The sequence below is a fragment of the Phodopus roborovskii genome, unplaced genomic scaffold (genome assembly GCF_943737965.1).
Source record: "Phodopus roborovskii unplaced genomic scaffold, PHOROB, whole genome shotgun sequence".
Classification (NCBI taxonomy): domain Eukaryota; kingdom Metazoa; phylum Chordata; class Mammalia; order Rodentia; family Cricetidae; genus Phodopus; species Phodopus roborovskii.
In genome coordinates, this window is record NW_026125545.1 from 2,353,344 (window position 1) to 2,377,577 (window position 24,234).

A 24,234-nucleotide genomic window follows, 5' to 3' on the forward strand; every position below is an offset into this window, starting at 1 on the left:
GTGGTAGTGTGAGAATTCTTTTGATTCATAATCAGAATATGCCTTAAATGGAGACGTTTCTTCTTGCATATTTTAATGGTCATATGAAGCTGGCTGTGTAATTGACACCTAAGCAAGTTTGCTATGCTGTGTGAATTTACTGATGCTGCCTAGATGGGATGACATAGGTTAGGTTAAGAGGAGAGCGACATATTTACTCTGTGTATCCAATGATAGAATGACTTTCTTTAATTATCTTACACTTTTTAACCTGATGTCTCAACTCTTGAATTCCTTTATATTAAAATGGGTTGTAGAAATGCTCATTTCTATAATAGTGGACTTGGATTACAAAAGCACCTGGAGTATTTTTATATAGTCTTCAGTACTGTTGCTTTTTAAGATCATGTAACATTTTTAATTATTCCTCTTAATAACTTGCCAGATTAAGAGGCAAGGAAGAAGAGTTGAAGACCATGAAGGCTGCTTTAGAAGAAAAAGACAAAGACCTGACAGATAGAGGGAAATGGATACAGGTGAGAAGTTTAAAACAGAAGTGAAAACAACCCCCTTTCTGGCATTTGAGTGTTAGTTCACATCTATTCTTTTTAAGGATCTCCAAGAGGAAAACACATCTTTAAAGGCTTCTTTTCAAGAGGCAGCACAGCCTGCTCTGCCTGAGGTAAAATATGAACACCACCGGTTCTGTGTGCCGATCTAGAAAGTCAGGGGTTGTGTCGTGGATTAGTTGCAGCTCTCAGATCGACTTTTGTGACTGTCAAGCCAAGTTTAGCTACCTCATTTCCCACGCTAATAGTATGAACATTTCTTTTTCCTTCCTTTGTCAAATGTACTCCAGGCTTATGCTTATTTGGTAGACTAACCTATAATCCTTTAGAAAAATACTTCTTTTTACCACCTTTCTTTTTGGTTTTTCAAGACAGGGTTTCTCTGAGTATCCCTGGATGTCCTGGAACTCACTCTGTAGACCAGGCAGGCTTCAAACTTAGAGGTCCTCTTGCCTCTGCCTCCCAAGTGCTGGGATTAAAGGTGTGCACCACCACCACTTGGCTTAGAAAATTTTTAAAATGTAAGTCTTATCAGGAAATCTCATTTCTCTAGGCTTGTTGGCTTAGACCTGTGATCCCATCTCTTGGAAGGCAGAAGTAAAAGGATCACTGCTGGCTTAAGACCAGCCTGGGCTACCTAGGGAGCTCCTGTTTAAAAAAACAAAAAAAACCAAAAAAAAAAAAACAAAAACAAAAAAAAAAAAAAAAAAAAGGAAAGGGGAAAAAAAAAGTGTTTTCTTTTTTAAATAAACAACCTAATGTTAAATTTAACACATGATTGTATTTTATTTTATAGCTGGGTGGTTCAGCATGTGTAATGTAACACCTGACTTGCTTTGATGTTAACATTAAAAAGGTTAATCTGTTTCTTAGGCGTGTTCCACACCACAATGTGAAGAACTTGAAAATGTGTAAGTATGCCTTTAGCTAGTATTTTGATGAAGTGTGACAGAATGTGCTGTGGGTCTCTGAAAGGTCACTGATTTCATGATCAAGTTTTAATTATTGTCTAGAAACAGATAAGAGAAATTTCTGCTTGCTGAATGGTAAAGCAGAGACCTTTAAAATGTTTTAGGAACCCTAAAGATTTGCTCATTTTCTCCAATACTCTTTCTGCAAATACAGACTTTTTTCCACAAACAAATCTTATAATTATTCTAAAGAGGAAATAAATTGATTTTCATTTAATCAGGAGGTAATCTTAGCCATAACAGATCATGGGCATATTATAACTGTACTTGCTTATAGGAAACATGGAGTATAACATGAATAATAAAAAAATCTGAGATTGATATTGGGGTTCAAACTGAAGACCAGAGAAGCAAAGCAGCTGACCACTAGCTCTTACCTCTACCTCAGACCAAAATGGGGGATCCTGGCTCCAGGAATGCTCAGAGTGTAATTCAGACTGCACTGCTCTTCACCAAGCCTCAGACTGTTATCCTCTGAGTTCCTGTCTCCTCCTGCCTTAGATTCCTTTCTCTGTCCAGCTATATCACTCCAACACCCTAGTGCTGGAATTAAAGGCGTGTGATCCCAAGTACTGAGATCACCTTTGTGTGAGTTGTTTCTCTTTTAGACTGGATCAGTTTCATGTAGATCCATCTGCCTTTGTCTCCTGGGTCCTGAGATTAAAGGTGTGTGCCACCATCACCTGGCCTCTATGGCTAGCTAGTATTGCTGCTGGGATTAAAGGTGTGTTATCACGACTGCTTTCCTCTTTGGCTGTGGCTTGCTTTGCATTTTGATTCCCAGTGGCTTTATTAGATCATAAACAATATAGCACCACAGTAGAAGTTTGCTTTCTTAGGTGTTTATATGAGAATATTACTTTATTTTTAATCCTGAAAAAGTCATTATTTTTTGAGACAGTCTCACTTTGTTGCCTAGACTGGCTTGAAATGTACTAGGTAGATCAGGCTAGCCTGAAACTTACCATGACCTCCTTTCCCAACTGCTGAGAGTACAGGTATGAGCTACTGTGCCCAGCAAAAGTTGGTTTCTTTTTTCTATTTGGTTGTTTGAGACAGGGTTTCTCTGTGTAGCCCTGGCTATCCTGGAACTCACACTGTAGATCAGGCTGGCCTCAAATCCACAGAGATCTGCTTGCCTTTGCTTCCTGAGTGGCTAGCATTAAAGGCCTTTACCACCACCACTACCTGGCAAAAGTTGGGTTTTTTTTTAAGACTACATCACATATTAAAGAATGAAAATTTGATCGCAAGTTTTTAGAGAATTACTTTAAGCATTTTTTTGTTTGTATATGTGTGGTTGTGTGAGCCATGGTTATGTGTGTTAGGCTACAGGACAATTTGGAGTCAGTTTTTTCCTTCAATCATGTTATTCCTGTGATCCGAATTGAGATTGTCAGGCTTGGTGGCAAGTGTCTTTATCTGCGTGATGGGCTGTTTTGCTGGCCTGAGGAGAGTTACTTTTGAGAGCTTTTTCTTTGACAGGATGTTCATCAGCATTGATTGGTATTTGTTTGTAGACGTGCCCCTCTTTGAACAGTGTCTTTAAGATAATAAAGATTGTAGGTTGTGTTTGTGAACACAAGGGACTTGATTTTTCTGGGCATCATGATTGTGTATGTATTTATAGACTTGTTCACTGAGTAGCTACAAGGGTATTTTCCTCTCATCTGCTAGTGGGAGCTTAGAGACACATATTGATGGCCTCTTGCAGTACATATATAATTACTAAAGTGTATTGTTTTAGGTTTATTTCTATCCTTCATTTTTCTTGTTCAGTCCTGTCATTTTCTTCTTTAAGACAGGCTCTCGCTGTGTAACCTTGACTGTCCTGGGATTCAGAATATCTCCCTGTCTCTGCCTCCTGAGTGCTGGGACTAAAGGTGCACACATTGTACCTGGCTCTTGACCTTGTCTTTGGTAAATAATAGACTTTATTTTGGGTGGCACAAGTTTTAGATCTACAGAAGAGATTGAGAAGTATAGTTTCCGTATCACCACTCTCTCCTCCTGTTACGAACATGTCAACATTGATGCCAATACGTCCATTACCACTGATGAACAAATAGCACTGTGATTATTAACAACCGAACACCACGTTTTCCACTAGGTCTTAGCAAATGTTCAAGAACAATGCATTATCATGGTCTCATGCAGGACAGTTTCCCTCTCCTGAAAGAATCCCTCTTGTCAGCGTTTTCATTCTCTTCCTTCCCCGTTTTCCCTATTCACTCTCCAACCAGTATCACCCTTGACAATCTGGAAAGCACTGACTGTCTTCCTCCGTAGTTTTACCTCTTCTAGAATGTCCTATTTGGAGCCATACACTGTGCATGGCCTTTTTAGATTGACTTCACTTAGGGGTATACATCTAAGACTTGCCCTGTCTTTCCATCCATTGCTCTTTTTCTTTCTCTTGATCACTTTCTTTTTATCCCTCTCCTCTTGTCTTTCTTCCTCCACCCCCCCCCCCTTTTTTTTTCCCCACTCAGGAAGCAAGGTTTCCTTTGTAGCCCATGCTGGTCTTGAACACACAGTAGTCTTTCTACCTTAGCCTCTTGAATGCACTCATGTGCCAATATATCTGGCTTTCTTTCCATCTTGCTCTTTATGCTATTGTGCTACTTTTTAAAGTACCTATAAATATCTTGCCACTTTCTAAATTAAGGAAGGATAAAAATAGTGTTCTGCTTGGCAAATACTTGATGAGTCTTGTATGTCAATAGACACTGGGGATACTGAAATGGGTAAAAATAGGTTATAGCCCTGAGAGAATAGACAAAAACATCAGTTAGTAGTGTTAGGTGTTGAGAGAGCTCTGTTGCTTAGAATGGCAAGGACAGCTGGAATTGGCTTGGGCTAGATTGAAGGCTTGTGTGTGTAAGATAAGTCTTACTGGGTAAAGGTGCTTGCTTCCAATCCTGATTACCTGAATTTTGATTCCTAGGAATCCATTGGTTGAGAGCGAAAACTAACTTCTTCATGCACAGGCACATAAGTCTGTCTCTCTCTCTCTCTCTCTCTCTCTCTCTCTCTCTCTCTCTCTCTCTCTCTCTCTCTCTCTCTCCCTCTCTCCCTCTCTCCCTCTCTCCCTCTCTCCCTCTCTCCCTCCCTCCTGTAAGTTGTTTTCTGACTTTCAGTGTACACCATAGCATTTGTATACCTACTGCCCCTCCCCTACTTTATAAATGTACTAAAAGTTTAAAAAAGTAGAAGAAAAATTGGACAAGGAAATACCAAATCAAATAGTAATACACATATCTTTAACACAATGATTGAGTTTTTTTTTTTTTTTTTTTGGTTTTATTTTTTTTAAACTTCTAGGGTTAATTAATGTATTATTAGTAAGATTTCTAGAAGCATAATTCCTTTTTTAAGTAGTATTTTTATAGTAAGTAGCTGGAATGCTGTTTTGCATTTAGCATTTATTTTAGCGTTTCTTCTTGTGTATTTTCATATTTTCTCCATATTTACTTAAGTATTGGAATAAAATGTGGTGTTTTAGATTGTCCTTGACTAGGAAGTAGGGTGATCTTGGAAAACAAATGGTAAGTAGATAGAATACAGAAAGAAATGGCTGGTAGGCATTGTTTGTGTTGTCTTTTTTTCATAGGGGGTGATAGCAGAGTCTGTTTTTTCTTCTCCATGTACATTATTCAAATAAGATCTTTGTAAAAATTCTAGGTTGAAAGAAAAGGAAAATGAAATTAGGAGAATAGAAGCCATATTAAAAGTCACAGAGAGTGATCTTTCCAACAAATCAAAATTGTTACAGGTAAGTGAGTACTTAAAATTAATTTTTGGATGAGTTACTGTTTTTGGTTGTTCTGATTGTTGGATGGTTCTGTCTTGTGAAAGTGCTTGGTTAAGTTCCAGTGTTAGGACTTTCCATAGAAGTGCCTTTCTTGACTCTTTAACAGTTTGTTTTGTGTTGATCAAATCCAGGAAATCCAAGGCCTTGTACATGCAAGACAAATGCTTTACCTACACTTACCTACATTACTAGCTTTTGGTTTTTAAAGGACAGTTCATCCTGGCCTTGAACTTGCTATGAAACCCATGTTAGCTTCTAACTTGGGTGCCTCTGAGCTGGAGTGTTAGAATTAAAGGTGTGAGTCAGCTGCTCAACTGCCTTCACCTTTAATGAGATTGTTTATTATACTGTATAAGCAGTCCCAGCTGATAAAGATACCTAGGGTATTTGGGTTGTTCTCCAGTTACAAACTATACTTCAGTGGCTATTGTTGCACGCATATTTTGAATACTATTTGTCTAATACTTTTCTAGAAGTAGAATTTTGTGGTGATTGTTTAAACAAGTTTGCTTTGTTTTCAGAGAGATTCCTAGTTTAAAGAGAAGGTCATTTCTCACCTTTTGTGAGTTACTATTCAAAGTAGCTGCAGGCCTGAAGGGGAGCAGGGTTGTAACTGGCATGCAGTGCCTCGAAGTAGCCTGGCTCATGTTTCCTTCGTTAGAGCAAGCTGTTCTTCTGTTACACTCACTTATCATGTTAGTTCCCTTCATGCCCAACACTGGCAGAGGGTGTAGACATGATGTCATGGGTTGTCATACATGTAAAGGACCATTTTCAATTGCTTTAGACTGAAGGAAGTTGAGAGTTCTTAATAACTCTTTTAATTTTGTTCCACAGTTGTTCTTCTGGGATGACTTAAAAATTTTTTTTTAGTATCTTTTTACATAACATGGAAAATGAATGTTTTGTTATTATGTGAGGTTTGACTTCCTTTGACTCCCATCACCTCTTCCAAAAATTGAGTGTTTATCCATTCAAATATAAGCAGTTTCGTAAATGACAAGGAAAAAAGCACTCTCATGTGATTAAAAGGAAACTTGTGTGTTTCTTTTTAATAAGTGTAATTTTATTTATATTTTTTTTAGTTCATATGTAATTTTCTAATCATAGGAAAGGAAGTTATCTGTGGCAGTCAATCGCCCCTCACTACTACAGAGGCCCTGCTTACCAAGGTTATTATTTTAACAATAGGAACAGATGTCTCAGGTTGTCCTGCACCTGTCCAGAGCCTGCTCATAGTACTAGATGACAGAGTAGCTAGGTGACACAAATGCTGCAGTGTGAAGCTGGAGAAACCTTGCCCTGCCAGATGCATGTCACCCTACACTAGATTCTTAAAGGTGTGGGTCGGTTCATTCTAATGAAACAGAAGACTAGAACTAAATACGATTACTGTAGCATCTTTTAATGTGGCCTTTTCCATTTTTTAAAAATTGTTACTATTTTGAAATTTTCTTAGACTGTAAGACATTTTAAAATCTTACATAGAAAATTCATAATCTCTGCCTAGGTATTCATGTTTAATTTTTGTTTATAGGAGATACAAGATGAAAATAAATTATTTAAATCTCAAATTGAACGGCTTAATCAGCAGAACCACCAACAGGTAAGCATTATTCCGTGTCTCACCTTTTACTGTATTGCTAGCTATTTATAATTATTCTTATCATTTTTACATGTTCATGGAAAGTAAAATGATATTTTTTATGTTTCAAATTTCCTATGAAAACAATTTACTGTGCTATGTCTAACTAAAATAAAGTATAACTTAGAGAATATGTTCGGTCAAGTAATGTTACTATCAGTTTTCCAGCTTGATTATATACATATACATGTATGTGTGTGCTCTGATCAATGTCCTAACTCTACTGTATATGCACATGTGTGGGCGTGTGCTTTGCTCAGTGTTCCAGCTCTATGAATACATATGTGTGTATGTGTATTCTGATCAGCGTTCCAGTTCTATTGTATACACATGTGCTGTGATCAATGTTCTACTCCATTATAATATACACCTGTGTATTTATGCTCTGATCAGTGTTCCAGCTCTATTATATACACGTGTGTGTGCTGTGATTAGTGGTCTAGCTCTACTGTGTGTGTGTGTGTGTGTGCATGTGTGCTCTGATTATTGTTCTAGCTCCATTATGATATATACAAGCGTGCATGCATGCTCTGATCAGTGGTCCAGCTCTGTTATATACTTAAATGTGTGTGCAAGTGTGCTCTAATCAATGTTCCAGCTATATTATAATATACACATGTATATATGCCCTGACCAGTTACAGCTCTATTTTATATGTATGTCTGTATCTGCTCCGATAAGTGGTCCTGTTCCATTATAATATACATGTATGCATGTGTACTTAGTCGTTGTTCAGCTCTGTTATACATGTGTGTGCTCTGATCAGTCTTCCAGCCCTTATTATATACACACATATGCTTATGTGCCTGCAAATGCCTCCATCTTACAGAGTGCTTTTCTTAGGAAGTCAGCTAATGTCTTGGCAGAGGTCTGTTTAAATCTAAGTGCATACCTGTCTTCTCTCCTTAAACAAAATATCAATAATTGGAAAGAAACTACAGAAATGTAAGATAGATGTTATAAGTAATGGGCTAGCATTAATATGCTCTTTAGTATATATTTCTGATTGGTAAAAATAAGCATAAGGTATTTAAGAAGATATGTATGTGGGACCTTGTGCATGTTGGACAAATGCACTACCACTGAGCCAAGTCCTAAGCTCTACCAAATATGTGTTATCAATTATTTTATGAACATGTATGGGTAGGTCAGCATGCATTTTGAGAGATAATTAAGAGTCCCTGTTGACAAACAACTTCTGGTAGTTAAGTTTGAGAAGACTAATCATTATATCCTATATCCTATATGTAAAAGGGGTATACCTTTGCATATTATATAAAATCACTTTTTTTATTGTATGTGAAAAAATCAGCATGATTGTTTTTGTTGTTGTTGATGAAGATTTTATTTAGAGAGTTTTAGGAGCTAATATGAAAAGTACTTCAGTGCTATATACAAGGTAAACTCTTTATAGAGTGATAATGAAAATTGGACTTATCACTCAGTATACCTTACAAATTTGCATATGTTTTTATTAAAACCACTTGATTGAAATGCTGGCATAATGCAGTATATGATATTTTTCACTTTTGTGTTATTTATCTTCAATTTTGTTATGTTCTAGAAAGCTTTATTTTGAACTAATATTTAACTCTTTTAATAGGCATCTTTTCCCTCTCAGGAAGAATTACAAACAGTGTAAGTAATGCATTATTCAAAGTTTGGTGTGTTATAAAGTTAAGTGCTGACTTACCCTGGGACATGTAATTTCATGTAATTTCAAATGAATGTTCAAATTTAATGTTGTCTTTGAATGTTCTGGGCTGCAGGCCAATGAGCATTTGTTCTTCTGCCGCCTAAAGCACCTTTTGGGGCATGTCTCTCCCTTCCAGTATTTTGTTCGGCGAGATGTTTGGACTTCTTTTCTTACTCTTGTCTTCTATAGACATTCAGAGAACTCAGATGGAGCGGCGCTGCACTCTGGAGGTCTCCTCAGGCCAGTGCAGCCCTTAGCTCCTCGCTTGCTCTTTCTCTCTGGACCCACGGTGCAGACCTTGGTTCTGCTACTGCAATTTTATGAAACTTAGAGTTGTAACAGTTCTCTTTGAAAGATTTTGTTTTTGTAAAGAAACTTTTTTTTTTTTTCTTGTTGGCCTTTGATTTCTCTAAGAGGCTACTAATTGAAAATCATTTCTGGTTGCAGTGTGTTTCAAAATGCTAAATTTCAACTGTATTAAGTATATCAATAGATGGTAATAGTCTAAATGTTCTCCCATCTTGGCTTATTTGCAGAATTGGCCATTTAGCAGGCTAAGGTTATTAGTTTTAATTGAGTCCTGAATTCAACTGTATGGAGGAAATAGTCTGCAGTGAGCTGACAGTATTTTAGGCTTCAGGGACAGCCATTTCAGCTTCATGTTGTTGCTGTTTTGTGTACACTTGGGTTTTATTTTATTTCTGTTTACATGTATGTGTGCTTGCCTGCTTGTCTGTGTGTGCACCATGTGCACACAGTGCACATGCAGGTCGAAAGAGGACACTGGATTCCCTGAAACTGGAGTTTGTGTGGTCTGATGTTGGTGCTAGAAACTGAAGCTGTGTCCTCAGCAAGAGCAGGAAGTGCTCTTAACCACTGAGCTATCACTCTAGCCCCCATTTTAATTTTGTACATGTTTTTAAACTGTAGAAGCAGGACACTAACACAGTGGTGCACACCTGTGATCCTAGCTTTGGCATGATGAGGCAGGTGGATTACTTGAACTGAGTGTTGGTTGGACAAACTTTGTCAGCATAGTTAGATTTTTTTTTTTTTTTAAAACAATCTTTTAATTTTACATACCAATCCCAGTCCTGTTCCCCTCCCTCCCACACCCCCCTTCACCGCCCCCCCCCCAAATCCACTTCTCAGAGAGGCTGAGGCCTCTCATGGGAAGTCAGCAAAGTCATCACATCATGTTGAGGCAGGACCAAGGCCCTCCCTCTGTATCTAGGCTGGGCAAGGTATCCCTCCATTAGGTAACCCCCCCCCCCCCCCCCCCAAAAAAAAAAAAAAAAAAAAACCACCTGCAAACCTAAATCAGTAGTATTGACAAGTTAATCAGACTTGTTACTGTGGCCAAGATGCTTGATAGTCTTAGCTCTACTAATGCTAGGCTTTAATATGGAGAACAGGGTATTAGGAACCCTACCTCAGAGGGTCTGGGCTGGGAATAAGAGACTTTTCGATGACTACTGCTCATGATATACTTTTCCCTATGAGTCCTGTCAGACCCTTTCAAAATAGCACCACCGGGTGGGGCCAAACTCCCATCACAGGCTTCTTACTGAGGAAGTACTTCATGTCCAAAGAATAACAAACAGCTTTTAAGCTCGAAGTCCAGATGGTTGTTGGGCAGCCCTTTAATCTTAAAGCTGTTTGTGCTGGACATGCTCACGTGTAACACAATGAATTTTGAAATTATGCCTTTTGCTTTCTGCATTTCTGGGAAATAACTAAGCCATTGGATAGGACCAGGAGAAAAAAAAAACAAACAAAAATCAAAACCATGACTACTAAGATTGGGTAAAAATAGCAATAAAATACCAGGTTACTTTAATATAATGTTAGTTTAATTAGTCAATTAGTCATAATTAATTTCATTGCCTTAAAATAAAATGCTTTTAAAGATTGCCTTTGTGTCAGACTTACCCCCAGATCCCATTTAGATGGTTCTATAACTCAGGCTGGCTTTCAGCTCATTGTATAGTGAGGGTAACCCTTGAACTTCTGGTCTTTCTGGCTCTGCTACCCACGTGTTGGTATATTGCAGGCACTGTGCAGTCACACATGTAGGGCTCATATACGGGGGATTGAAACCAGGGCCTTTTGCTTCCTAGGTGCAAGCATTACCAACTGGGGAGCTACTCTAGCCCCAAAAAGCATTTTTGAAATTAAGAATTCATAGGATGAGTTCTTTAAACAGTGGCTGATCTATAAATACATTTTCATAGTATTAGCTGCTGTTTTTCTTTTGTATTAAAATATTGCAATGTAGCTATCTGAATGCTATTATTATTTAATATGTAAGTTATATTATTGTTTATTTTAGATGCTCTTTACCTAAAATATATCCACATTCTGATTTAGAATTTCAGAAAAAGAAAAAGAATTAACTGATCTTCATAATGAGTTAGATTCTTTGAAGAATGCTGTTGAACATCAGAGGAAGAAAAACAATGTAAGTCACTATTCATGAAAAACAGACTTTTCCATTATAGAGTGTTAGTGTTGAAACATGGGCAGGGATTTTTTTTTTTTTTTTCCTTTACATCTATTTTTGCTTTAGAGTACTTGATCTGTGTGTGAGAGCACTTTTGATTTCTCCCTGTCTTTGGGGATGTTACTAGGATACTCATTTTATTTAAAAGCAATTTTAATTATAAAAAGATGAATTTTTATACCCCCCCCAAAAAATACCAGTATGGAGCTTTTTCCAAAAAATAAAACAAAACAAAAATGTGGTTGACTTTGTGTAAAGGTCTTTGTTTAGAGCAATAAGCCTTTCAGACTTGTTATTTTAATAACAAGGGCATTTCCTTTTACTTAACAAGGCTAAGTTTTTGTTGTTATGTTTGTAGTTTTTTTTCTTCTGATAAACTAAAAATATATGTTTCAAACTGCTCTTTTTTCGAGGGAGAGGCAGTAAAAAAACATTGGTAATTAAGTTTGCTAGTGAGTGATCTTAGAACTGAATATATGTATACTAAAATGGGAATGACTAGTTCTTAGTACCTTTACCAAGCAAACAAATAGTAGATGCAGCTGAATTTCTTAAGTTCCCTCTTACCAAAAGGTAGTAACTAGTAGCCTTAAGTATTCTTGCTAGAGAAGTGGTTTTTTTTTTTTTTTTTTACACAAAAGTATGCTTGCTAATATGAGCAAGATCAAAATGTTATTAAATGATAATAGAATATTGATAATAAATGTGTATATTCCAATGTGTTAAATCTCTCAAAGTTTGTGTTAAATTGCTAACTAACAAGTTGGCATTTTCTTGTACCCTGAGTTTGTCAAAATTAGGTATGTGTTCTGCTCTTTGTGTGTTATTTAATATTAATTATTAACAGCATTACTTAGCCACAAAATTTGGCATGAATGTTCCAGTATCTCTCTTAACATTGTAACTGTTTTTCATTGCTGGGGTTCTGAGATAAGGAGGACATAGTAATGGAGTTTAATTCATTCACCATTGCAGCAGCAGCGGTACTGCAGATCTTAATTTCAAGCCTGTGAGAAGAGCCAGGGTGGTGGAGGCCAGCAGGGTGCAGTGGCAGCCCACTCTAGTTCTGTCACTCATTTGTTCCACACATTTGGCCAGATTTCTTAACTTTCAGTGGTGGTTTCCCATCTATAAAGTGGGAATAAAACTTATAAATTGTTGTAAGGATTAATGAGAATTTGTGGATTGCTAAATACAGTATTTGACGTCTAAACTTGAAACAAATGGTAATCACTAGATTTTAACTTTTATGTTTATTCCTAATTATGAACATGAAATATAGCATATTGTTTTTATTTTTATTTGCTATGGAAATGCTTGCTTTTAAATGCCCTCTGTTTCTCCTTAATGGAATGTGTTTTGTCATTTTCTCTGCCTCATTTACTTAAGTCACCTGGTTAGTACAGTTGTCTGACTGTTTGTGGTGTCCATGGCCAACCATGCCACAATACAGAACACAGAGGGTTACTTTGCCATGCCTAGGAAGACTGGAAATGTACTAATTATATTTAAAGTAGAGTTAGAGGGAAAAAAAAACTGTTACGTGGCAGTATAAATTCCTGTGAGGGTGATGTTGGGCATCATTTAAAATCACAGGAGCAGTACTGTCCATTTGCTCTGTTCTTAGCTGTAACACTTAACATTGAAGTCATAACTAATTCTGGTTGGCATGTTTACCTTCAGATGCTCTCTTTGTCACATTCACACAGTCAGTTGTTTGTAAAAATTGGCATATTAGGAGTACATGCTAAAACATGAAAAGTGGGCGTCTTTATTTTCTCATTCAAACTTCTAAACATTATTATTATTATTTTTAACTAATATACACATTTTCCCATTGAAATAATTTTGCAGTAACCAGCATTTAAATGCAGTGCAATCTATTGATGAAGTTAAAGGAGAAATCTTGTAATAATGGATAAACTGAAACCATTCTTTCTAAAAATGATTAGGACCTTCGGGAGAAAAACTGGGCAGCAATGGAAGCATTGGCATCAACTGAAAAAGTGCTGCGGGACAAAGTGAACAAGACCTCCAAGGTTGTAATGACTCCCATTCAGAGACACCCATGCACAGAAAGTCTGCAGCGCACAGGCATCAGCCCTAAGCACTCCCCCACTGCAGCTTACATACAGTGTCCCCTGTCAGCCACATTTGTCATCTCCATCGTCTCTGCTTTCTCGTCTGACTAGTCATTGACACTTCACTTTTGGGCACTCTGGTTGTCCAGGCAAGCTTGTTGGTGTTTTGATTAGCACAGCTGTAAGCAGGGAAGCCCAGACTCAGTGGTCTGTGTGCAGGTCCTCCTTCGTCAGATGGTGTGTGCCAGTGGTGCAGTTAGGAGAACCTCAGTGTGTCCCCAAATGAGAGGTCTCTGTGAACTAATGAAGGAGATTTCAGAACCTAGCACCTTTCTGTGATGCATAGGAAAGTGGGGTTTCTGAAACATACCAGGAGGATTCAGGCAAGGTAGGAAAATAGCAACATCTTAAATAGTACAGAAAATTTTCAGTTCTGAGTCTGCTACTGGGGATGATTCCTGAGAAGAAAGAGAGGCTTAAACTGTCTATTTTGAAGTGGCTGGACAGTTGTGGCATAAGTGTCCTGTGAAGTATAGAATATTAGTATGCATGGAGAATTCTCTTGATGAGTATATATCTTCAAAACAACAAAGCACGTTCTTCTTGAGCCCCATCTGTCCATTAGGGAGAATGGGCATAATGGAGGAGTAATAGAAAGTGGGACAACTGAGTGTGAATGAAACATTAATATTGGATTTTGAAGCCAGGTTAATGAATGCCCTGTGTGATTAATTTCCACATTCCGAAGGTGTTTGTGTGTCAAGGTAATCTAGTGCATTTTAATGACAAAGTCTTAAGGATATTTGAAACAGTTTCTTAGTAGATTACAATGTTACAATTTGTTCATTTTATGTTTATAGTTTTATGTCCTTTAGTGCAGTAGATGTATAGTTACTGTGCTTCTTAACCTGATGAATTTTTTCATTAAGCTTTAAGTTGAGACAGTTGGCAGCTATTACTGCCAGAGGAATTTAAGCTAGAGACCTAGGCTCTAGCCACACAGATACTGTTTAACTGTGAATGGTTTCTGTTGTGCAGTCACCTGTCACAAGGCGGACTTCCAGTATGAGCTTTCCACTATTTAGAGCTGATGTGTTGTTCTTCATGCCTCTCCTGCACAAGGCATTGCTGCACCCTCTAATGCACAAAGGGAGCTCCAGTGTGTGCATGATGTCTTGATAGCTTGGAATTTACAGGGAAAAGATGGACTCCCATCTTCCCTTAACATCGTGGGTGTAAAGTGATGTTGATATGTTGATTTACTAAGTGCCATAGATTGTGATGTGACTACACAAAGCACCCTTACTGGTTTTAGATGCTAGAAATAAAGTCAAAGGCTAGCATACTGTTCTTAGATGTTTATTTACTTTTTTTGAAGCAGGGTTTCTTTGTGTAGCCCTGGCTATAGATGTTTTGCTTTTATTAACCAGATTTTTCTTTTCCTTTTTTTGTGATTGGTTTCAGTATTTAGTCCATGCTGCCCTGACATTAGCAATCCCCCTGCTTCAGCTTCCTGAGTCTAAGGATTACATACTCCACCATGCCAGATTTTGGACTTTTATTTAGTTATTTTCTTTTGAGACAGGGTGTCAGTACATAGTAACCTTGGTTGGCCTGAAACTAGCTAATTAGACCAGGATAGCCTAAAAATTTTGGAGATCTCCCCATCTCAGCCTCTGTCTCTACTGGATAAGGGGGTGAGCCACCACACCTGGCCTGGAGTTACTTTAAAGTATTAAATGCTTGTTAGAAACTGCAAATGAAAGACTTACATAAAGGTGCTTTGTATATTATAACCAATGGAGGACTAAGGAAATAATTCAGTTTCTAGAATTAGATCTTTTTCAAGCTATGACTGGAAATTGCTATTTACCACCAAAGTCATATCAAATGAAAACTTTAACACATTCTCTGTAAAGTAGTTTGCTTAGTGGCTGTTGATTACAAGCTGTTTTCCTTCCCTCTGTGGTTTCAGGATACATCTATCCCACATTATCTGTATAGTCAAACGAGAACAGTTACCTTGACTATCTCTGCTTCCTTCAATTGGTATTGCATATACCCTACTTTGAGCAGCTAGGTATATATGTATAAGTTTGTGTGCTTTACTAAATTTTTGAAAATACTTGGTAAAATAGCTATTCTAAAATATTGCCACTAATCTTTAATAATTTAGCACCTTTTAGTGTGCATAGAATATGAAATTTCTAGCTTCTGTTGTATAAATTTAGACTTTCACATGATTAACGTTTTCTCAAATTGAAGTGTGTGTGTTTCTTAAGTCAGAGATGGATTTCAGAGAGCTGAGTGATGGTTGAGGTGATGCTCACCACCCTCTCGTCATTTGTTGGACCCCCAGTAGCATGTGGAATGACTTTGGGTTTGGGTGTACATTTTTATAGTATCTTTTTTGTTTTTAAATCTTGTAGAAATCATTTGAACATTAGATTTGAGGTGATATGTGTATGTAATCAAATTGTTTCCCTAATTTTGACAAACCATGGCCCTGAGTTTACAATTGGAGTTGGAGTTAGAAATCAACAAATGTAGATTAAACATTAGTAATAGTTGGGATTTACAGCCCACTGTGTATCAGAAGTATCCTTATTGATGATTGGCATCAGGGATATAGTCAGCCCCCTTTCCTCCCCTCCCCCATTTCTACTTCCCATCACAATGTCTTTGTCCCTTTTGTTTTGTGTCACTGCCTTTTTTTTGGTGTGTGTGTGTGTGTGTGTGTGTGTGTGTGTGTGTGTGTGTGAGAGAGAGAGAGAGAGAGAGAGAGAGAGAGAGAGAGAGAGAGAGAAACTTTACTGAACACTAAGCCTCATTTATTCCACTCAGATGCATGTTTCTTGGTAAGGTTGTCTGTGAGGTTTTATTGATAGGAAGGGATGTGTGTTTGAAGTGTTCCTGGAGAGGCAAATCACTTTATTTCTAATGCCAAAGAAAACCCATATTGTCAGTCACTGCTTTGTCTTGATTATTTGCTATTTAGGATGCTGTAGAGATTCTGTAGATTTTATCTTTAAGGAAATATGTTTTCATGCCTTAAAGTGAGAAAAATATTTTTCAATATTAAAATAAATTGACTTTTTTCTCCATTTGAGCTTCAAATGTCATAGCTTTTTTTTTTTTTTTTTTTTTTCAAAATTGTATAACCATGTAAGTTTGATCTGGTATGTCTTTTGCTTTAGGAAAGACAACAACATGTGGAAGCTGTTGAGTTAGAGGCCAAAGAACTTCTCAAAAGATTATTTCCAATGGTGTCTGTTCCTTCTAATTTGGTAAGATGAATCTGTTGCTTTTCAACATTTAACCTGAAATTATATAGAAAGTTGTGATAACAGCATTTGGTTTTTGAATTTGATTTGTTAGCATGCTAAGCTCCCCAATGTCTCTGTGACTTAACAAGGCAGGTATGCTTCTGAGTTCAAAGCTCATCTTTCAGTACCTGGAACTTTTGTTGTATTCTATGAAATTGATTGGCTTGTAGATGTGTTTGGAAAAGAGCTTATTCTAAATGGATAATAAAGCCAATAATAATTTAAGTGATTACATCTTTATTTTAACAACAGTTCTTTAATGTATTCCATGATACGAACTAGGGTCTTTTACATTTTAAAACCATGATTTTCATCTATTCACCCCAGGAAATGAGGTTGAGTGTGGTTCTAGTAGAATAGGAAAGTGACCAGCTCAGACAGTAGCTAGTATTTGAGGGTAGAGAAGACCAGGGAATGTCCCTAAAGTTGTTAAAATGGTGAGCTAGGCCTTCTTACATTTGTAATAAAAAAGTGTATGTATACTCAAAAGTAGGTGATGGAATGATGATCACCCACTTTGGGAACTACCTTGCATGCTTTTGTTAATATGTATAAATGACTTTATACTTCCCATCCCATTATCAGTGGTTTTCAACCTTCCTAATGCTATGACACCCTTTAATACAATTTCTCATGTGTGGTGGTGATACTCAACCATAAAATTATTACTACTTTGTAATAATTATATAATTTTGCTATTGTTATGAATTGTAAATATTTTTGGAGATAAAGTGTAGTGATAACAAAGTTTTCCTGAAGATTGGAGTGCAGAGCTAAACCTCTAGTTAGCCACACAGCTAAGCCACTAGTTAGCCATGGAGGACAGGCAGCGGTGGGGAGACAGGCAGATGGATCTCTGAGTTCAAGTCCACCCTGGGCTACATGAGATTGAATCAGTCTAAAAAGGAAATGCTTTCCTTTAATCCCAGCACAAGGGAGGTGGAGACCAGAGTGATAATGGCTGGGCAGAGAAGGGGAATATAGACAGGAGGAGACAGGAACTCACTGACGTCTAGGCAATCTGAGGAGCAGTGCAGTTTGGAGATGCAATCAGAGGACATGATGTCTCGTTTGGTCTGAGCATTGGTAAAGGTGAGAACTCTCTAGTGGCTGGCCGCCTGGCTTCTCTGATCTTCAGCTTTAGCCCCAGTCTTTGTCCCTGGGTTTTATCATTCATGCTACAATAAACATTTGGCTTAGGGATTGTGACCCACAGGTTGAGAACCTCTGTGTTAGATTAGGCAGAAGGAACTCAAGCATCAGGGCATTTTATCTGCAAATATTTTAGCACATAGCCTAAGAGATGACTATTATTTTAAAAAATTCATCTTTAATTTCACATATTTAGTCATTCCCCTAATTTTCATACACAGTGCTCATGCCAACTAAGTAATAAGGTATTTTATAATTAGAACCCAAATAAAATCTACATATGATTGGTGTTTTCAGTCTCCTGGTTCCCTGCAAGTGTGTTGCATTCCACTCCCCCACCCCCATTTTAAGTGTAGAAGTGTCTTGTTGCAGTTTCTGATAGTTTGGATTTAGCTGAATGCATTCCTAGTGCTGTGTGTTCCTTTGTCCTTTGTATAACTCGTAAATTGGTACCCATTAGAGGATTATCTGATTCAGGGCCAGTGTTTCAAGGTAGGTAGTGGTAGGTACTGTAAGTTCTGCTTACCTGGTTCAGTGGAGCTTCCTTAGGCTGTCTGTGATGACTTTGGTAACTGTTGTGCTGGGTGCTATAGGATGTTCCTTATTTATTGGATACAGTTAAAAATTCAAGCATGGAATGGCCCCTTCTCTTAGGTGTAGGGGCAGTGTCTGGGTATGTTGTATGAGTAGTAGAAGGTTAGCTGCCTTCTTTCTTTAGGTTATATGTACATGCATACTACTGTTAGTTTAAGTATGGAGGGAAGGAAGATTGCTGTTTCCTCTAGCTGTGTGGAGGGTACAAAGACTTGAATAGCAGATGTCATTACCCCCTGAACTGAAGAAATGTTTTGTGTTATTAGACAGAGGAATGACCTAGGGGAAGGGACTGTTAATACATTCCATATCCCTTTCTTTTGTGGCCATAATCTGGTTTTGTTTCTACTTTTTGTTTTATTGGTAGATTTACTGATTTGACAATATTTCATGAACCAAGAAGCAGTTTTTGTTCTTCAAAGATTGTGAAAAATTACCAGCAATCAGAGCTTTTCCCTTTTTTTCTAATTAAAAAATATTTATGTGCATTGGTGTTTTGCCTGCATGGATATCTCTTTGAGGGTGTTGGGTACCCTGGAACTAGAGTTAGAGACAGCTGTGAGCTGCATGTGGGAAGTGAACCCAGGTCTTCTGGTAAAACAGCCAGTGTTCTTAATTTCTGAGCCATCTCTCCAGCTCCCTAAATTTTTCTTTTAATGTTAACAGAATTATTGATTATTTTGTTATTACTTGCTTGTTTATTTGGTGATATGTCTTGCCATGTAGCTCAGGCTGGTCTTGAATTCCTGACTTTTTCTGCCTTCAAAATGTGGCATTACAAGTGTGTGCAACCATGCCTGACCTTCAATAACTAAGTCTTCATGGCTCTGTAAAAGTTTGTAAATCACCATTAGACATGACAGTATTCTTTGTGTTTTGTTCACAATCTTGTTAAAAGTCGAGTATTGCTTCTTGTCTGTATTTTAAAATATATATTAACCTTTTCATGTGCTAGTTAAGAGATTAGTATTCTAGGGTTTTTTTTGTTTTGTTTTGTTTTTTGTTTTTGTTTTTAGTTTTTTTGAGACAGGGTTTCTCTGTGTAGCTTTGTAGACCAGGCTAGCCTTGAATCACAGAGATCCACCTGCCTCTGCTTCTCCAGTGCTGGGATTAAAGGCTTGTGCCACCACTGCCTGGCAGTATTCTAGGGTTTTAAAAGAATTACTTAGTTTAGCCAAGCATGGTGGCACACACTTTTAATCCCAGGAGGAATAGGTAGGGCATACTGGTCTGTGTAACAGACTAGCCAGGACTGCATACAAGAGGAAAAAGAAAACAGAGTTAGCTTAAGCCTCATTATTAGGTTTAGTTAATGTAACTATTAAACATGAAAGGAGGTTTTGTTTTTCTCGTTATTGCCACTGTGTAAAGCAGATCCAGATAAGAACAGTTTCATCTGGTTTTAATTTACGTTGGATCCCAGTATTTGAACCTAAAGTAGTTTGCTAGTGTGCACTTGTGTGGTTTGAGTTTGTATTGTGAGGATGCTGTTCTTTTAAATGGAGAGAGGCCTTACACTAGTGTGGTACTGAAAGCACTGCAGTGTGGGCCAATCCCAGCACCCATTCACTTTCTTCAGGCGGTACTTGTGGAGTACCCTGTTTGAGCTACAGAAGTATAAAGCTTTGTGTTACAAGAGTTAGGAGACAGTTTATCTATCTTCTTTATCAACTAAACTAAAAAATATGTAACAAGAAACTTGATTTTTAAAATGTTAGACACATTACCACCGTTTAAAATTTTGTTAAGTTTCAAAAATTTATAATTTATTTTAAGGTTCCAGATAATATGTATTGTTTTCTTTTCTTGACCTATAAACAGAAACCAGTTTTGTGTTGGAGTTAAATGAATATGTGTGTATCATCCCCTGTTATGATTTAAACATGCTTATAATACATATTTTGTTTTTTAATTTGAAGTATTTTCAGGAACTTTGGAGTACCTTCAGAGAATTTGAAATCTTCTGAATTGAACTCCTTCAGCTAGACTTTGAAGTTTTAATTCTACTTTTTTTTTTTTTTTAAAGATTTATTTATTCTGTATATAGTGTTCTGCCTGCATGTATGCCTGCACACTAGAAGAGGGCACCAGATCTCATTATAGATGGTTGAGAGCCACCATGTGGTTGCTGGGAATTGAACTCAGGAACTTTGAAAGTGCTCTTAACCTCCCCGCCGTCTCTCCAACCCCAGAATGCTTCTTCGTTTTAACAGTTGTTTTACCTGGAAACGTTTTTGAAAAGCTGCTCATTTTAGGTTTTGAGTTTTACCCGTGCTCAGTGGCTTGTTGTGCATGAGTGCTTCTCGTGGCAATAGAGCATGCGGTCTACTGCCTTTGAGTCCAAAATTCATTTGCAAATAATATGGTATGGATAAAAAGAATTCATTTTGATTGTTAAGGATGTATACATTAAATTGTTTAGTTACTTATTTATTGTTGGCCATGGTGGCATTTGTCTGTAATCCAAGCACTTGGGGGACAAAGGTGGGAGGATCTCTTTGAGTTCAAGGTCAGCCAGGCTACATAGTGAGGCCCTGTTTCAACATTTTATTATTTCTTTCTTTCATTATGATAGTCTCCCTATATAGTAGCCTAGGTTGGCCTGAAACTCACACATGACCCTGTCCTTGAACTCAGTATTTTCCTGTTCACACTTCTTAGGCTATGTAGCTATAGGCATGCAGGTGGTATCATTCAGCTTTTAGTGTTTTTTTTTTTTTTTAATGTTTAATGTTTACTTTTAAAAACTGGATTATGTTCAATCTATGAAAGTTATATTCTCCTCTGAAATTCTAAGTATGTTGACAATGTATGTAGGTTCCATTTAAAATTATGTAATTTGGTGCTTTTAAATGTTTATTTCTTTTAATAATCAGACTTTTTTGGAAATTCATGACTTGGACTTTTCTCTCCTACAGACTTACAGTGAATGGCTACGTGGCTTTGAAAAGAAGGCAAAAGCATGTATCGCTGGAACTTCGGATGCAGAGATGGTCAAGGTTAGTTCAAGAAATGCACTTCTTTTTAAACAGATGGGAGGTGGAGCAATCAGAACTTGTGACAAAAGGGTACATTATTATTTGGGTAGTGAAAAGAATATGGTGCTTTCATTTTTAAAATCAAATGCTTAATTACTTTCAACTCTTTTTAGCTGAAGTTTTCAAAAGTAAAGATCAGCTGAGATATGTGGCCGGTCTCACTGGCTTGCTGCAGCACCCCAGATAACTTTGGCAGCACTCAGAATCCTACTTCCTTCTTACCCTTGGACACAGAGAATGTGCAACCTGTGACTGTTCTGAGCTCTAGGCAGCATGAATAAAATCTCCTTCCTCTTGTGTGGCATATGCAGTGTAGTGTTTATTTATGGGCCATGTGTATAAAGAGTAACATCCTTGGTGTAAATGTGTGATGGACTTAAAAATGTCACAAATAGATATCATGTGATCAAAAGGTCATCAGACTGCATTGCTGCTTAGCAAGGTTGGAATGTAATATTCCATCATCAGTCATTTCTGTTCATTTATTATGTCATCAGATATTTAAAGTCATATAAAGTACAAGCCTCCTACTTGTAATTTTTTTTGGGGGGGGGGTCTGTCATTGCAGGTTTTGGAGCACAGGTTGAAAGAAGCTGATGAAATGCATGCACTGCTACAGATAGAGTGTGAAAAATACAAATCCGTCCTTGCAGAAACAGTAGGAAATTACTTGAATTTACATTTTGATTTTATTTTTAAATCATTGGCTTATTCCTTTCTGGCTTAAGTGATTTTATCTTGACATCAGAATATGAATGTTTCAGATTAATTCTGCCTTTGTCTGCAGGAAGGGATCTTACAGAAGCTGCAGCGCAGTGTGGAGCAGGAAGAAAGTAAATGGAAGATTAAAGCTGACGAGTCACGGAGGACTATTAAGCAGGTATTTAAGGAGGGGCTTCAAGTAGCAGTACTGAGCATGTGGGTGCCATCTGGGAGCCAGTGACACGTCACCTGTGTCTCACATGAATTGAGGGGTAGTGGATTATGTGAAGGAACTCTGGGGTGATTCTGATATTCATCCATTTGGAAACCACTCATCAGAGTGACTGACAGGCAGGGTAGCAGGGACAGTGCTTTAAAAGTGATAGTACCACATATGATAACAAGGTCAAGAACCTCAGATTCAGAATTAGTTTTCAAATATTGCTCTATCCATATCATGTTGTACTCAAGGACAACCTAAGTCATCCTTCTGTTATGTTATTTTTTTCTTGATAATCTTATTTTCCTGCCATTTTCACGAGTGTTGTGAAGAACCACATGGGTTTTTTTGGTGTGTGTGTGTGTGTGTGTGTGTGTGTGTATGTGTGTACGAGCACACGTGCGCAAGCATTAGCTACTGATGTTACCAAAAATTAAGTGTTTCTAACTGACTTAATGAGAATCATACAGACTTGTGGATTCTCAGCATTATTGAAATGAAGTTATATGTGACACTCTTTATTTTTAGGAGCTTTAATTGACAGTTCAGTATGGGTGCATTTTGAAGTCTCTAAGTGGGTTTGGTGAAAGGCTTGCAGGTAAAGGCACCTGCCAAAACCTGGACAACCTGATTCCATCCTCAGGACCCATATAGAGGAAGAGAAATTACTCCTGTAGGTTGTCCTCTGACCTCAGATGCACAGTGGTTTGCATCTGTCCCTCTTGTAAATACAACAAGTCAAAATTTAAAAAGCAAAAGTAAAAAATCTCTCAGCTAGAATTTCTAGCATGCGTCCTGGCCCAGGATAGAGCGGAATGTGATCCAAATGTTTGTAGATGGTGCCAGGTCACAGCTCAGAAGACAGGCACCTGTGTGAGTGAGATGCACCTTTGCGATCCTCTTTCCAGGCTGGGAGCCTGCGTCTCAGTGCTTCTCATTTATTGTCCACATTTCAGATGCAGGCCTCCTTTACATCGTCAGAGCAAGAGCTGGAGCGACTAAGAAGAGACAACCGAGAAATGGAAAATGTATGTTACTTAATAGTTACACTAATAACCCATGAACCCATTTTTAGCATTATGGTTGCCCAGACATCTGCTTTAAGGTTACTTTTGTGTCTAGTGATATAATTATGTTTTTATTATCCTGAGTAGTTTGAGTTAATACACTTTTAAATTCTTAAGGATTCTAACTTCCATTATGGGAAAAACCATGGAAGGAAAATGTAAATGTATTGACTTCTTTTTGTTGTGTTGACAGCTGAGAAGAGAACGAGAACACTTGGAAATGGAGCTAGAGAAGGCAGAGATTGAACGGTCAACTTATGTGACAGAAGTCAGAGAGGTACTTATGACAGAAGTTCTTCAGACTTGCTTTCCAATTCACATTAAGTTGAGGTGGAGTGTTAAAGTGTTTCCTTTTAAGTTGTTTGTAGAAGAGCTTCCGGGTAGCTACCAAGTATGGGTCATCATGGAGATCAATCTTAAACTTTAAACTTCATTGCAGCTGAAAGATCTGTTGACTGAATTGCAGAAAAAACTTGATGACTCATATTCTGAAGCAGTAAGACAGAATGAGGAGCTTAACTTGGTAAGCAGCTTGCCCTCCACTGAGCTTCCAGTCGACTCTGGAGACACATATGCTGGTGTGCCGACTGGACCAGACTTTTCCTGGCTAACACCTTTAGCTTGGCACTTCTGTTGGGTAGAGCTAGTCTTCTTCTGATATCTCCAAAGATGGTTCTTCTTTCTTGGCTCCTAATTATGGCATGTTTGGCTTCCAACTCTATTTCAAAGTTTTCTGCCTTTTACAGCCTAATTTCTTGAACAGTGTTACTTTTTGGTGAATAAAGAAACCAAAGCTTGGAGGAATTGTAAGGATTATTTTCTGGAAGGTTTGTAACCCAGAGGAAGCTGGTTGACGCTTACAGACACATGTTCTTCC

At 37.7% G+C, this 24,234-nt stretch overlaps 1 protein-coding gene across 4 annotated transcripts in view; it reads left to right on the forward strand.

The window, feature by feature from the left end:
* Ktn1 (kinectin 1) overlaps positions 1-24,234 on the forward strand; it is an 83,700-nt gene that overhangs the window by 48,654 nt on the left and 10,812 nt on the right. Inside the window, exons 26-40 of one of the 4 annotated variants that reach the window (XM_051177089.1) lie at positions 425-515; positions 593-661; positions 1,422-1,459; positions 5,204-5,294; positions 6,871-6,939; positions 8,582-8,616; positions 11,045-11,135; positions 13,130-13,216; positions 16,456-16,545; positions 21,249-21,329; positions 21,937-22,026; positions 22,156-22,248; positions 23,247-23,318; positions 23,551-23,634; positions 23,797-23,880. In XM_051177089.1, coding sequence (XP_051033046.1) covers positions 425-515; positions 593-661; positions 1,422-1,459; positions 5,204-5,294; positions 6,871-6,939; positions 8,582-8,616; positions 11,045-11,135; positions 13,130-13,216; positions 16,456-16,545; positions 21,249-21,329; positions 21,937-22,026; positions 22,156-22,248; positions 23,247-23,318; positions 23,551-23,634; positions 23,797-23,880 — 1,165 coding nt within the window. The remainder of the gene's footprint in view (positions 1-424; positions 516-592; positions 662-1,421; positions 1,460-5,203; positions 5,295-6,870; positions 6,940-8,581; positions 8,617-11,044; positions 11,136-13,129; positions 13,217-16,455; positions 16,546-21,248; positions 21,330-21,936; positions 22,027-22,155; positions 22,249-23,246; positions 23,319-23,550; positions 23,635-23,796; positions 23,881-24,234) is intronic. The other 3 variants (XM_051177091.1, XM_051177090.1, XM_051177093.1) reach the window with 3 other exon arrangements.